The sequence below is a fragment of the Vitis vinifera genome, chromosome 9 (assembly GCF_030704535.1).
Source record: "Vitis vinifera cultivar Pinot Noir 40024 chromosome 9, ASM3070453v1".
Taxonomy (NCBI): domain Eukaryota; kingdom Viridiplantae; phylum Streptophyta; class Magnoliopsida; order Vitales; family Vitaceae; genus Vitis; species Vitis vinifera.
This window is the reverse complement of record NC_081813.1, coordinates 177,109-193,475: the sequence shown is the minus strand read 5'-3', so window position 1 is coordinate 193,475 and position 16,367 is coordinate 177,109. Positions and strand designations below refer to the sequence as shown.

The 16,367-nt window shown below is 37.4% G+C and overlaps 2 protein-coding genes across 2 annotated transcripts; one reads left to right on the top strand and one right to left on the bottom strand.

Annotated features, from left to right (window-relative positions):
• Positions 1 to 283: 283 nt before the first annotated feature.
• On the bottom strand, positions 284 to 10,588 carry LOC100249831 (protein STRUBBELIG-RECEPTOR FAMILY 6). The gene is made up of 16 exons (XM_010656057.3): positions 10,233 to 10,588; positions 7,802 to 7,934; positions 7,630 to 7,701; positions 7,427 to 7,492; positions 7,261 to 7,332; positions 7,088 to 7,159; positions 6,589 to 6,660; positions 6,440 to 6,505; positions 6,269 to 6,331; positions 5,869 to 6,173; positions 3,206 to 3,489; positions 2,486 to 2,757; positions 1,660 to 1,792; positions 977 to 1,113; positions 704 to 860; positions 284 to 595 (listed from the first exon to the last, which is right to left on the bottom strand). Exons 1-16 carry the CDS (start codon positions 10,318 to 10,320, stop codon positions 443 to 445), a joined length of 2,145 nt encoding a protein of 714 aa, XP_010654359.1. The 5' UTR covers positions 10,321 to 10,588; the 3' UTR covers positions 284 to 442.
• Positions 10,589 to 13,410: 2,822 nt separating this feature from the next.
• LOC100246343 (triacylglycerol lipase OBL1) lies at positions 13,411 to 16,367 on the top strand. Its single transcript, XM_002270896.5, has 5 exons — positions 13,411 to 13,904; positions 14,012 to 14,229; positions 14,365 to 14,398; positions 14,550 to 15,193; positions 15,856 to 16,367. Exons 1-5 carry the CDS (start codon positions 13,577 to 13,579, stop codon positions 16,108 to 16,110), a joined length of 1,479 nt encoding a protein of 492 aa, XP_002270932.2. The 5' UTR covers positions 13,411 to 13,576; the 3' UTR covers positions 16,111 to 16,367.

The following is a 16,367-nucleotide window of genomic DNA, read 5'->3' as shown; positions in this document are numbered from 1 at the left end:
CGAGAATGAGAGCGGTATCGTCCGTAAGTCTACAATATTTTTAGAGAGAAGTTGATGAAATTATTTTCCATTCTCAAATAGAATTGAAAACTGTTTTTTTTTTTTAAATTATTTTAAAAAATGTTGTCAAATTGACACTAAAATACCACAAAATTGACCAATGAAATATTCATTATGATGTGAAACTTATTGGTGAGACTATTCAATTCTCTCGCCAGGTCCATACATTGAAATTTTACTTGCAGCATTTGGTAACCCTTTAAAAAACGAAAGAACGAGCATATACACTATTAACACCTTTTTCCAAGGTTTACATTGCAACGTCAAACTTAAAAAGTTATGCCATCCAATCTCAATTTAAGGTTTACACTCAACACACAAGAAAATTAAGGTTAATTTGTTCATTTTTCAATCATCAAAACAAGAAACCAATAATGGGTTTTCAAGATGTGTGGTCTTGTGTGTCTGGGTTGTCACCTCTCGGAGATGCACCTTGTTCGTTACTAATGGTTCTCTTGCTCATGTTTGCCCGCTGGACTAGCCGCACCAGTGCTTGCACCACTTCTGACATTGGTGGCCGGAACTCTGGCTCAGGCTGCCCAAAACGATAAAATATTAAAATCAGAGAACAGATCTTTACCATCAGCAGCTGAAACAGGATGATGAATCCATCTGCACTCTTTACTTTAACTAAACACCTTACCTGGACACACAGAGCAATCACATCAGCGAACCTGGAGAGAGACTTGACTGGGTAGAGCCCTTTGAGTGCCGGATCAACCATTTTAGCCAGAGCATCGATGTCATGAAGCTGAGGAGTAGCCCATCGAACCAAAGATTGCTCAGATCTGGACCTGGAGCTGTCAGAAAATGTTAACATAATAGTTAGCTAAGTAGAAAATGGTATGATTCAGGTCCTTTTCTCTTCAAAAAAGGTAATGGAATCATTGGATGGCTAGTAGTGCAACATTTTTACCTATCAAATGGTTTACGTCCAGAAAGAAGCTCCAGCATGACTACACCAAAACTGTAAACATCACTCTTCAGAGTATATTGACCTGACATGGCAACCTCAGGTGCACTGTATCCAGACCCTGCATTATGGTTCAGTACCTGCATAATTCAAAAGAAATAGTTAAACCGTCAGCACGCTATTTTCCCAATTAACAAAATTAATTTTCAATGTAGGTTATTGAACTAAATTCATGATGCAAAAAGGGCACAAAGCAGATCTCACACAAGTGTAATAATTTGTGTCCACTAAAAATCACAATATATGATGATATGTTGCCCACAAAAGGTGGATGCACTTTGTCCACTCAATGAAATATTTGAGCAAAGCTCTCCTTAGATCTAAGGAAAAGAAAATTTCCCCAGAATGGTTTGACAGATGGCTCTAAGTGAGGCCTGAGCCAAGAAATGCTGCAAGTGAATTAGCCTGTTCTGTCCTGTCCTGGATTTGGTTTTTGACTTACCAGTTTCCAGTAAAAACTGGTATGAACTTTGCTGAGGTGATAATAGAAACCAGCATTACATGAGATACAAATGAAACAAGCCATGCAACTATTGTACATTAAGGAGAAAAGTCAGATAAACAATATCATATGTCAAAACAATAATCAGCAGTACCAATAAAACTTCAAGAGGCTCAAAATCTACCTGATCAGCATTTGGGATGAAGCTTGCTAGCCCACAGTCTGTAAGGTGTGGATTGAGCTCTGTGTCTAGTAATATGTTAGCTGATTTGAAATTTTTATGAACAATTGATGGTGAGCAAACTTCATGTAGGTACCTGATAAAAGTTCCCTTGGTGAGTACTGTGCACCCCTCACATTATTATCATAGTAAGAATGAGGTTACAAAATCAAATGTAAAATCCAAGCTAATTTTATTAACCCCAACAGAGAAAAAACAATGGTTCATAGAGTCCATCTCTTTTCTTATCACATAGACTGCCAACTTCGATCTCATCAGAGTAGCTGCAACTTCCAAGTTTTAAAAAACCTTGGGTGGTTAGCAAACTCTGAGCACCTAAAAACCAATGAGCATTCAGTATTGAGCACTAGGCAATAACTAAGCCAGCCAATGTTACGGAGATTTAACACTCCTTAGATAGGGAGATTTCAGAACAGTGGCTCACCAGAACTGTCTCAGATTGTGGATTGTCAACATTACAGTAATAATATTAGAAACAAATTAGTGATCTAACATAGTTTAGGAGCAAAACAAACTAATGGCTTTTCAGATTTTAGAACTGTTAACCTTATAGACCCACCATTTCAGTCTGAAGGGTAGCCAGAAATGTTTTAATTGCTTCATCAATGTTACTAATCTATCATGAGAACTGGATCCACAAAACATAAACTGCTGATGCTCTATTTGATTGGGTGTTGTTCACAGGACTTAATGTGATGACTAATACAGATATTACTAGAGGCAATTATACTTTGTTGTTGTTTTAGGCATTATCCATTTATCGACTTACTCTAATGCACGGGCAGTCCCTAAAGCAATCTTGACGCGGGTGTTCCATGTCAAAGGCTTGCTGTATTCATCTGAAAGATGCAGGAAATCATGCAGCGAGCCATTTTTATGGAACTCGTAAACTAGGAGGTGCTGTCCGTGCTCTGAACAATAACCCACCAGCTCTGTTACATTTGGGTGATGCAACTGGGAGATATTAGATACTATCTCTGTGAAATCTTCAGAAAATTGATCGGGGAGAGCAGATGAATCTATTTTCTTGACAGCAACAACCTACAACATTGGCAAAGAGAAATTTTAAGGATGATATTAAACAAATAAACAACCTAAATGGTCTTTTAATTCCATCAATTGCTTGACATCAATGTTCGGTGGAGTTTCAGTTACCCAAATGAAAATCAGAGATAAAGAGAGGAGGGTGTTGGTTGAAATGGGAATCAATCAAAGAATCATTTGATGGTTCAATTTCTTTGCACATCAAAATTTGCATATGATATATAAATATATGTTACTACACAACTATAGCTCCTTCCCATTCCAACCCACTCTCTCCTAGGCAACATGTCCCTTACAGCGGGTGACTAGTTTACCTTAATCATCAATATAGATATTGAGAAAAGAAAAAACCAAAAATGCTTTGCAGCTTAGGATATAGGGATAAGTAAAACATGCATGACACTACAGCAGCATGCAACATGAAAAATATTAAACAAATATGTACCTTTCCATCATCAAATTGAGCCTGATAAACACGTCCAAAAGACCCCTCACCAATAAGGTTTTCGACACTAAAGCTACCTGTAGCCATCTGTAGGTCTGCAATTGAATATGATATTGCATTTATAGGAGCAGTATTAGCCTTCTTGGTAATAATGGGCTTCTTCGGAAGATCCTCTTCATCAAATGATTTGTGACGATCAATGGGTGGAGGTCTAAGATTAATTGAGGCTGAAGGTTCATAGGTCTTTGTGTTTATTGTGGATGATGCCTGGATAGACTTCATTTCTGCAAAAATAAAAATAAAAATAAGACATTACAGAAAAACAATTAAAATTTCAACTGGAATCAAGAGAATGATTGAAGGCAATGAACTTAAATATGAAGAGGCAAACTACTAAAATTGACAACCAATGAGACCACAGTAGGGTGAGACCCTACATGATAGTTCTCAAGCTACCAATCTCACTCAAAAGCTTATGCTATCTGGTAATAGTGGGCCAACAATACATATTAGACATATTTAGGTTAAAGCTATTAACACCCTGCCTCACAAGCAGCCTTCTTTAGGCTTGCACTTGGGCTAGAGAAAATAAATATGTCGTGAGGTTCAATCCGCGCATTGAGTAAACCAAGGCTCGGACACCATGTTAAGCAACCAATTTGACCTCAAAACTTATGTTATTAGGTAATAGGGACAACAATGTTTATCAAGCTGATTGAGCTGAAGTCCTAACAGGTATCAAGCAAGTCGACTACACAAATTTTGCAAGAGATACACAGCCTATATTAGAGGGTCTTAAAGGGCCTCTCAATAATTTTTTCAATTGTTGTGACTGGTTTCTAGAATCGGTGCTCATTTAAGTAATGGGAGTGCAAATTGAAGCACCAAAACAAGATGAACCCCCAGTACACAGTATACAGAAAGAGTCTCCAACCAACCGCAGTAAACAGATGAAGGAATAGCAAGAAAATAACAAGTTGCCAAAAAAAGTAAATAAATAACCCCTCCGCAGCACCCTCAGCCCTCTCACAGTCTGTCCACAAAATCAAGAAGAGGCACCATTCTTTCCATGAAGGAACTTGAAGACTACAAAATGCAAGCTTTAAGGAACACATCATTTTACCTTCGATACAAAAAGCACTTCACCTTTGAAAATTGTCCTCAACAAGGCTTATTAGGCAGGGGCTTTGGAGGTTCATATTAAAAGGAATAAGTTGTGGAGACCTGTGATTGAGGAAAGTTTGGGGAGTCCAAAGGAAGGTGGTGGAATAGGGTAGGTAGGGGTAGGATATGTTGCAAGCCATGCAGAAAGGTTGGGAGTATTAAGTTATCAATTTGACCCAAAAGTTTAAGTTGTTAGGTCACATCTGAAGAGCACATCACAAATCATGGATTACAAAGAAACAGATAGGGGAAATACAAAGAGACTCAATCTCAAAACCTCTAGTTGACTATAGCTTTGATACCATGTTAAGCTATCAATTTGATCTAAAACTTAAGTCGTTAGGTAATAGGTTCATAATGTATACTAACCTAATAGAGAGTTCTTCCATGTACTTCCGTGTATGTTAGTGAGGAAAGGGATGGAACCAAATTTTGACTTAATGTTTGGTTTAGGGAGGAGACTTCTCAAGGATCAATTTGGGTCTCTTTTACTTGGCTTCAAATAAAGGGGCCTCTATTGCTAACTCTTGAGTTCATGAGGTAGTTTTGATCAATGGAGCCCTTGTTTCTCTAGGAACTTCTATGATTGGGAGCTTGAGTTGGCGGTGTCCTTCTGGGATTCCAATTACAACTATTGTATTAGGGAGAAGTTGGAAGACTCATATTGTTGGAAGCATCCAAAAAGGAAGCATTCTAGATTAAGCTCCTAGACATGCTTCATCTTTTTCTTTCCAGTCAACGCTTAATTGGTGCTCCACGGATCCTACTAGGAAGTTTTTTGGGCTTGGAATGCTGTTTGGAAAATATTCTTACCTTTAATCAGATGATGTGGAGGGGTGGACTAGGGTGAATTGGTATTTTTTTATGCAGAAAGGAAGAAGAATCTGCTGATCATATTCTTCTTGATTATGAGTTTGCTAATAAGCTATGGCCCATGATTTTCTTCAATTTTTGGCATCTTGAGTAATGTCTTTGTCTTTGACAGAAGTTCCGCTTTGTGGGCATCTATACTTTGTCAGAAAGAGAGATAGGGAAGTTTGAAATTTTGCACCACTTAGCAAGTTCAGCTGCCCATGGAAGAAATGGGATAGAAAGATTTTTGAAAGGGAGGAAACCTTAGCTGTTAGTCCTAGAACCCTTTGCATTCTTTCCCTCTTTTCACGGGCTAAGTCGGGGAAATTGTATTTCTTCAACTTTATAGAAATTTTAGCATTGGCCTTGGCCTTTTCTCCAGTTAGTTTCTTTTGGATGTGTCCTTGTATACATCCTGAGTTTCACCTCCCAGAGGTGTTTCTGGTAGAAGCCTCTATGAAAACTCTCTTCACAAAGATGTGTGCTATCAATGAAGCTAGTTCTTCCTAATACCTTCCCTTGTTGCTTGTACTTTTAGAGATTAAATAAAAGAATTTAAAAAAAAAAAAAAAACCTGACTCTATTCCCCAGGTTGATTTTCATAACTCCCAAGCAATCAAATTGGTTTGCAGAATTGTTATTGCTACCTTGTACTTCTTTTGAAGCAAGAGGAGCAAAAGGCTGATCATCATGCTTTTCTACATCCATAGATGGCCTTCTAGATCTTCTCTTCACTAAAAAGAATGTTATTATCGCCCCAATAACAAGGATGGATATCACTATTCCTGCTATTCCACCACCGCCTATTCCCGATTTGCCACCACTGCCACCACCACCACCAGATGGGCCATCATTACCACCAGATTTGTGTTTTGGGGGGGTTCTGCTGACTGGAGGGGTACCTGGTGGAGGTGGGGGTGCAGGCCCTGAGCTCCATGAGTTACCATCCTTCCTGCATGAACATTACTCCAATCCAAACAGTCAAGAAATTGCCCTATAGAAACAAAATAACAAACATAGCAACTAATGGTACTATGAAACGCTTACTGCAGATTAATGTTCTTCAATGATTCAGGAATCCAGCCAGTAAAATGGTTATTGGCAACATTCCTAAGAAACATAAAAATGAACATAGTAAAGGACCAAATAACAGATCTTTTCTGAAAAAAAGAAAGGGATATGAGTCTCCAGATGCATTTTGATTGATACACCACTTACAATGTTTCAAGAGGAAGACTGGCAAGGACATTAATACTACCAGTAAATTGGTTGTTTTGCAAAAACCTGTGTAATGAGAAATTAGATAACCAAGGGATCCTAACCAAATGAAAATATTAGTTCCACAGGATAATCTCTTAAATACTCACATTGTCGTTATGCTTGAGAGGGAGCTAAAACTTTCTGGGAGGTCACCCGTCAGGGAATTCAAAGAGAAATCCCTAAAGCATAGGAAAAAGAATAGTGTGATTTGACATTCTAGCAAAACAAACCCCAACTATTTGACATATAATTTTCATTTTCTGTAATTAATCATGTAATGAACATTACCCAAAAAAAAGTAGAATGTAAATGCCATATGGAGATCTGATTCATCCTACTAATTGAGGAGGTAACTGACACTTCTAAAATTTCTAAAAGACATACTAGAAGGGGTATTGAAAGAGAAGAAATTAATATAGACAACACTATGTAAAAATAATAATACATTGCAAGTAACACGAGGAAAGTAAAAGCTATATAGGCTTTTTAAATTGAAAAGCAAAAACCATACCAATAAGAAAATTACAAAGCAATAAACCTTTTACTCTGGACTCTTCTATCATAAAGATAAATTTTAATTGGGATAGAGTTGGGGGAAGATCTCACAATGTGGTGAGGGACGACAGCTGACTGAACATGTCACCCAGTTGACCCTGAAGTTGATTGTGACTGATGTTTCTACAGTTTTTTTTTTTTTTTTTTTTAAAAAAAATGTTAGTTTGTATTTTAGAATAAGTTGCATAAAGAAATAAATTACAGAGAAATCTAATTTGGCTCACAGGTATTTAAGAGAAATCATCAGAGAAATAGAATAAGGAATGCCCCCATTGAAGCCATTACCAGCAAGATTTCTGCATATATACGAATTATATAATGGAAGTCATTATAAATTAAATAGGAATAATAAACAAAAGAACAAGAAAGATTTTCAGATTTGAAGCATACAATCGTTGCAGGTTTGGAGGGAGTTGATAAGGTATCTGGTTTCCAAGATTGTTGTTGCTTATGTCTCTGCAAAGTTTTGTCAAATCACCGCATCAAGATAACCAAACAAGGAGAGAAAAGTTTACCCATCCTATAAAACCATTGATAGGATTTGATACAAAAAGGGAAAAGTTCAACACATCATATAAAAGCAATGATCTTACAGGTTGACTACTGATGTCAAACTTGTGAGCTGGTAGCCCATTGACCCAGTAAGTCGAAGACCTGATAATTCTCTGATAGAAAAGAATAACAGACAATATGTTATGAATCAACAGCATCTGTGATGCTTAGGATACCATTAACATGGAAATAAACAGACAAACCAAAAGTTACATTTCTGTGACTCTTGAGCCTTTGCATGTAATGCCTTGCCATGACTCCCCACATGGATCACCACCATTTGAGCTCCATTTGGCAAGCTGAGATGGTGAATTAAGACTGCTGAACATGACCCTAAGAGCAGAAGCTGCACATCAACCATGTCATAGGTACAATGACTATACCATTTTTACTTTCGGATAATCTTAAATCAAGTTTAGCAACACACAGTCGACATAGGTAAGTGAATGAATGACATAGGTATGATGATTATATCATTTTCAGCAAAGGTAAGTGAATTATTCAGCATCAATGTTCCACCTGCTTTTTCTTTTCTTGATTTCTGAGATTTACTGCTGTAAAATGTGCTGTGGATGTGTCATAGGTTCTATGCATTATAAATTAACTTTCTTTCAGATCCAGTAAAAGCCCATTTGATGTGCATGACCCATCTATGCAACGCACAGTCAAGGTGATCAGAATTTCAGAGGACAAACTTAATCCAAGCTTACACACATCCTTTAAGCCAACAAGTTCTTAGTCCTACCTCATACTTGGTAGCAAAGAGTAATTGCAAGGCTGCAACTAAAGAATCCTTCTGAGAACATACTAGTGAAAAAAAAAAATGGTGCACAACAAAAGAATGCATATTGGAAGGAAAAATCTAAAATTAGAATTACCTGTTCTCATCTTCTAGACCTACTTTTCTTCCAGACCAAATTACCTTCTAAACTCCAGTTTTCTTGTAAAACATTCATCATTTTCTTAAAGCAAGAAATGTGTAAACAGAAGGATGAATCATCCTTAAAAAAATTACCAACAAAGTCTAAAATAAGCTCTAAAAAAATCCTTCATAACCAACTGTGCCTCAAGTTGACACAAGCAAAACCAATTCGCACAGAGAAACTGAAGAAGGAAGATAGGCTTGACCAGAGTATGAAGCATTTTTAAGATGTCAAAGAATAAATGAATAAACAAGGGACGAGTTTAGCTTGCAATGTGTGTGCATGATAGAGTTTTGCTTAAACCTCTTTTGTGTCCTCTTGCCTTGTGGTAAGTTGGTAACTGATTGTCACACAGGTTTCCTTCATAGCTCAAGGAATGTGAGACTGGGTGACACCTTATCTCCTTTTCTCTTTACTTCTGTGGTGGAAGTTTGAGAAGATGGCAGTTCATTGCTTAAAGTTAGAACATGATTTCCAACAAGTACAAAAGGAGTGGGAAAAATGATACTTGTTCAGATACTTATCTTTATCCACGTGATGGACCATTAGTCTATTGACCACCAAACATTTTATAGAAAGTATATACGTATGACTTAATAAGCATGTGGAAGCTTTGCTTAATTGCTTCGCTGAGGAACAGTGAATACATCTGGCAATCAAACTCCCATATTTTATATGTGAATAACCTATCAACTTTTATGTATCATTAGATGGTACGGAAACTGATGATTCTTCTGTCTCTTGATGGCGCCTATAAGGTGCTTTCAGAAGATGATCATTGTTGGCGTAATTGGAAATAACTGAAAACAAATGTCTCTGAATTGTTATAACTTCTCCACAAGCTCAAAGAGGCCTTACTTAAATCTCTGTTTGATTATCCTTGGGTTAACAGTTTCTTTAGGGTGTTCTTCAAAAGAAAAACAAAAAGAAGAATTGAATTTTGTTGGAGCGTCCAACCTTTGTGACCATTATGCTGCAGTTGCGCCCTAGCTAAGCACACAGCATCAGGTTCCCAAGTATATAATGAACATGAAATTCTATAGCGGTGCTAACCGTGGCTCAATAACTCTAGATACTGTTTATTTGGTTATGATGATCATCTTAGGCAGTTTCAGCCCCCATGCCAACTACCTGCAACAATCTACTGTTAAAGCTTTGTGTTGGAGCGGATGGGGAGCATTAATTCCCTATTAGAATGGCCCCAAATTGCCCCAACAAAGAAAAAACTATAAAAAAATTAACGTTCTAAAAACCATTACCTAACCCCTACCAGATCCTAGGTCACAGCCACCTGGAAATTCATTACCACAACCAGAAAACAAAGTAGAAGTGAAGCTTAACGGGTAACATGGTGCCCACACTGAAAACTGAAGCTAGCATCAGTAAGAAATAAGAGAGATATTTGATAAGATTCTTCATGAATCTGACTTCTACTTTCCATAGTAGAAACAACATTCAACTGATCTCCATAATCCTACCCTCCAGGTACCTCTAAAATCATTGTCAGCATTCCGTATACTGAAAAACAAGAAAATAAAAATAAAATCCACAAAAGTTCCCACTCCATTACTAATCTCAAGCACAAATGCAAAACAAAACCCATCCATAGCAACGCAAACCCACATAGTAATGCAGATTTGGCTGAGTTTATCATCTAAAAAACGAAAGAAAAAGCAAAGGCAAAAGAGACAGAGTAAGGGGCAACTGGGTTTAGTACAAACCATCTTGTGGATCTGTGGCACCATTGATGAAACTTGGTCCCCACCTCAAGACGCAAATTAGAACCAACATTCTCCATTTGTCCCACATCTCTATCTCTCTCGCCCTTCTCCCCTCAGAGCAAGCAGCTTGATTAGCCCTTTTTCTCTCTGTGTTTCCTCCTCTTCCTCTTTTTCTATTCACAGATTTTATACTTTAAAGTCCCCACGGTCTCAAGTAAAGCTGGCAGGCACGAACTGGTAGAAGAATCCAAAGCCACAGAAGGCTTATTTTATCCTATTTATATCATTTTCCTCTCCCTTTTACTCGCCCATTTACGTATTTTCCACCAACCCAAACGCAAAAAAAAAAAAAAAAAAAAAAAAAAAAGGAAATAAGGGGACAACACGCATATGGCTTACACCGTATCTTAATCGTATTTTTCTTTCTACAGAAAAAGAAAATTAAATATATGATAATGTAAGCAGTAGACAGGGTGGAGCTTTCGCAAGAAAAACACGCTTTCGATTCATCCACCTGGTATTTAGTCTATTGATTAAAGTAGAAAGAAACAGAAAGAAATTCATGGGAAGTAGCTTTCAATTCGTTTGGTGCGTCTGACGTAATGATGGGGAGTTTACTTTGAAGGTGAACAAATTTCCCCTTTTTTTTTTCACCATTTAACCTACACGAGAGTCTCGTAAAAGCTTGGGTTTCCTTTTCTTTCCTTTTGAGTTTCGGAAGGGAAAAATTTTCGGGCCATCATTTGATTGACCTTTTGGATGCAATCTCAGTCAATCTGTTTCATTGAATATATTATTTTGAAAATGTGTTTGGTAGATGAGAAGGCAATGTCTGCCTCCCAGAGTAAGGAAGTTTTGAAGGGGAAAAAGAGGAAATAATTATGTAAGGAAAGTATATATGAAAAAAATACTTTTATTTGGCAATTATTTTTTAAAAAAGTTTCCTATTCTTTATTAAATAAATAAGAAAATGTATTTTCTTTTAATTGTTTTTATTTATTTATTAAGAATTATTTTTAAAAATAATTATATAATTATAAATAAAAATTATTTTTAAAACAGAAAATACATTTATTTCACATTTTCAAACAAATCTTTATTTGATAAAACATATGACAACAATTCCAAAATTGTTTTATAAAACTATTTTGACAATTGTTTTTTAAAACATTTTTTAAATAGAGTAATAGTTTTCTCAAAATTTGTTCACTTTTTATTAAAGGAAAATGTAGGGAAATATATTTTGGTTTTCCCTTTTTTCTTACCTTTTTAATGATACCTAAATATAAAAAATATTATTTTTCAAGAATTTTTTATAAATCAAAATACAATCATATAGATGAATCAAAATCTTGATGCAAATAAAGTTTTTATATATATATATATATATATATATAATAAATTTAAAAGATAATTCAAAATTAATAATGAGTGGAAATGAGATTTAGTTTTGAGTCTCAATCTCTATTTTGACATTTTAAACACGATATTAAAAGATCCATTGTACCACATAATAATAATAATAATAATAATAATAATAATAATAATAATAATAAAAGAATTTATACCTTAGGCCTCATTTTGTACTTAAATCACTTTTTTTTTTATATCATAATTGAAAGATATTTCAATGGCTCACATTAAAAGTTGGATGTTAAGCAATTTTCAAAAATAATGGAAAGAGTCAAAGAGCCGTAGATAATGTCATAGCTGGCTGTCCCCACAATGAGATGGAATGAGTGTAATGTTAGTGTATGTTGGGGAATTAGAGTGTACATTTTTTGCAAGTCAATCCAAACCCAAGAATTACCATAACCATTATATGATTCTTAAACATCATTTGAAGGGCCCCAGTTTGAAATGTGAGGTCTTTCGTATATAATACTTCTTTATGAACCCACTCCTAATTATATGGTCCCATAATATTTCTAAATTGTTGAAAGTACTGCTTCAACCAATATTGGTATGATTTCACAAAAATAATTTATGCTTACAAAATAAATAAATTTGAAGACAGAGATGGGATAGAAGAAATTGTCGTTAGAGTCGGAGAAGTACTGGGCTGGAAATTTTGGAAGGATGTAATGAGAAGTCAAAAATCAAGCACCTCACGCGTCACGCCATGTGGCGACCATCACGGGACGCGGGAGGAGGCTTGCTCTTTGTCCAGATTGTGAGTCTGTGACTCTCCATCATCGTGTCGGCTGGAACGTAGCATTTCCCATTTTAAAATATTCAAATTTAAATCCTTAAAACTATGCCATAAAATATGAATCAAATAAATACAGACTATAGGGTCAAGACACGTTAAAAAAACACAAAAAAGGGTATAGAAGATAATAGGACATGTGTTACACAGATACTACCACCCGATCGTTGATGTTTTTCCGTAGGAAGTTAGGAACTAAATGGATAACGCACCTGACCCATCCCATTATTAACTCCATTTTTTCTATAATCTCGTCTTGTAGTTGTAGAGTGGGAGCCCATATTAGGATTCATAGCTCCCTCATAATTGACTTTTGCCTTCTTTCATTCCCTCTATTTTTTATATATATACTATATTCCTGGCTCAGACTCGTCACTCACCGGCACTCAATGCTAGCTAATACTTTGAAATGATCTAAACCCACCAACGCTATTTATAAATTATCTGAATCAAAGTGCAGGCAGTTAGAGAGGAAAAATAACAGAATGATATGGGTGTTAATGGAAAAGAAGGCTCCTAACAAACTACGAGTCTATGGCTTTCACATATATATATATATATATAGAAATATTTTTCCTTGGGAACGCCATACCTTCTCCATTTTCAATACGTCCACGCATTCCTAAGAATTGCATCTGGATAGCGGTCCCACCCTCTTTTAGCTCTGAGCCTGTGGCCATATCTACTGGGTCCCTAGCTCTTCTTTTGGGTCTTGCGTGGATAGGTAAGAAGAAGAAAGTAGTAGCCCATGAGCCTTGGAAGGAAGAATACAGGATGAACAGCCCACAGAACTAAAGGCCATCTGCCCATGAAGCAACTTGCAGGGATGCGCAGACAAGAGTACGTGATTTGCTCTAAAGTTGGATTTATCTGTTGGGCCGTGGACAATGGATGTCCACAAACCGTTGCATATTGGGCATGTTGGGAAACTACAAGTTTTAAGGGGAAAAAACAAAAGGGAAAAGGAAAAGGGTCAGAGCCATCAGGAGCAATGATGACGAAATTAAACTCAAGGGGTTTAACGGCAATTTGTTAGCTTTGCATCGAAAACGTGGGTTTTTCTTGGGGACGTGTTGGAGTTGGATAATGTATAAATTATGTAGAAATTGCTAACAAAAATCATGAACTCTCAGTCATGGCGACTGAATTTGATGATAGCCCAACTGGGGGTTTCAGGTACCTGATTGTTAGGCCGGAAAACGGTGGGATAGCTGACCTTGTGCGAGGCTTAGTAAGGGGTGGCGAAGCAACTGCAGTGAAGTTTGTGGAGAGCTCAGATGAGGATTTGTTGGGCGCGGTGGCGGTGGACCACCGATGGGTGATATTAGTGTCCGTCATCGCTTGCAAGATCATAGCTGTTTTCGGGAAGCCCATGGAGTGGACTGGCTGCTTGGTCGAATTCCTCCTTAATCTATTCTCTCAGAACGGAAGCCTCCTCGGCTTACTCTACAACCTTCTCCACGGTACGCCCTTCCTCTCTCTTTACTCTGATTTCTCTCTTTCACAACTAGCACGAAAAGGAGAAGGGAAGGAAAATGATTTTTGCCACCATAATGGTGTTGTGAAACAGGAAAGGTGGTGATACCGCAGAGGGGTTCTGAGACTTTTATAAGCACGATTGGGCATTTAGATGGGCGAATAGACTTGTACAAGAGAGATGATTTAGTGAAAGAAGTTGGTGATTCTGCCTCAGGGGAGCAAGCTCTCATGGACCTCTGTATCATAGCTGCCAAGTTGGCCTATGAGAATGCTAATGTGATTAGGAACATCGTAGTTCATCACTGGAAGGCATGCTACTTCAATTTTTTTTTTCCTTTCCGCCTTTGCTTCTTTTCATATCGAGTGATAGGATAAAGAGCAGTACCAACTTCTCATAACTTAAATAAAACTGACTTTTGTGTTTGAATTTCTTGGTAAAATCAGATGCATTTCGTGGACTTCTACAATGGCTGGAATGGTAAGGGTGCAGATGCTTCCTATTTTTGAGTTATTTGTTTGCTTTTAAGTCGAATTTTGCATTACTTCTTCCGGAAGTTTCTGTGTTTTCTTTTCTTACTTTCGTGTTTTTTATCCCCCATTCTTCTATCAATCCGAATATGTTTTTGCAGATTTCCAGAAGCAGTGTTCCACCCAAGTGTTCATTCTATGTGACAAGCCCAAAGACGCAAATTTGATACTGATCAGCTTCAGGGGTACAGAGCCGTTTGATGCCGATGATTGGAGCACAGATTTTGACTACTCTTGGTATGAGATCCCAAAATTAGGCAAAGTTCACATGGGATTCTTAGAGGCCTTAGGTTTGGGCGACAGAGCTAATGCTGCCACCTTCCAGGCTCACCTTCAAGTTAATGCAGGGCCTGCTAGTACTGGCAGAATGTTGGAGAGAACCGCATACTATGCAGTGAGAAATAAGCTGAAAAGCTTGCTCATGGAGCATAAGAAGGCAAAATTCATAGTTACTGGGCATAGCTTAGGGGGAGCCCTTGCTATATTGTTCCCAACAGTGCTGTTGCTGCATGAGGAAAAGGAGGTTATGCAAAGGTTGTTGGGCGTATACACGTTTGGACAGCCAAGGGTGGGGAACCAGCAGTTGGGCAAGTTCATGGAAGCTCAACTCGATCATCCAATCCCAAAGTACTTCAGGGTAGTCTACTGTAACGACCTTGTGCCGAGGTTGCCCTATGATGACAACACGTTCTTGTATAAGCATTTTGGCGTGTGCCTCTACTATGACAGCTGGTACATTGGACAAGTAAGTACTCCAGCTTTCCCGTTTCACACTTTCCTTTTTCACATTTCCTAGTTCTTCTGCACTCGCTATGAGTCTATCTTCATCTTAAATGATCTTGTCACACCATATTTTGTAAAAAATTCTTCCCAAATAATAAACCGGAAGAAAAAGAACAGGAGAATCTCAACTGCCCTGTCACAGACTCACAGTACTCAAGGATATGACAGTTTCTCAATGAGTTCTGACACATCAGACAATACAGGTGCTTACTCAAAATGGTCAAACAGGTGGAAACTTTCTGTTTAAAGTTTAAACCTAAGATCTTTGCCACCCTTGTGGACTAGTATTTGTTGTTTCAGTTAACTGGAAGAAATTCAGATAACTGGTTAAGATGAAGGTTCATTCTGATCTCCATGGAATTTGCTTGGCTTTATTGTGTTTTACATACTAATTGAACATAAACACACATCATACAGAATGAGCCAAGGAAGAAAATGGGAGCCATATTGCCACAACTTCCAGTTTTCTGCTAAATTATTTGTGAGATGGCTACTATTTTCTGAACCTCCTTATGATGAAGGATTTCATGTTTTGGTTGTTCCAATTTGAAGCTTTTTTTTTAATCAATCACTCCTAATCGTTTCGCAATGATTTGGCCTCTTCATTTCTGTTTGTCTCTGAAGAAAGTGGATGAGGAGCCAAACAGAAATTACTTTGGGTCGAGGTACCTGATTACAGAGTATCTGAATGCTGTCTGGGAATTGATGAGAAGCTTAACAATGGGGTACATGCAAGGTCCAGAGTACAAGGAAGGTTGGTTGTCTATATTTCTCAGGGTAATAGGACTAGCCCTCCCTGGTGTTTCTGCGCACAGCCCCACGAATTATGTGAACTCTGTGAGGCTTGGTAAGGAATATATTTCTGGAATGTCCTTCTAAGAGCGTCTCTTGCAAATAATGCTGGTCGCAGCATCAAAACCAGAGTAGATTTTGTAGTGAAGTGCAGTCAACTAATGAGGCCATTGCATCATGGATTTATAGAATCTTAAACTATGGATGAAGTCATAATGAAGTATTGTCTATTGCTTGATTTTCCACCCTTGTAGCTCGCTATGGCAAATGTTCCTTCATCGTCCACTAAAACCATTATGTATCTGCATTCCTTAAATTAAACACTCTTGCCTGGATCAGTCCAA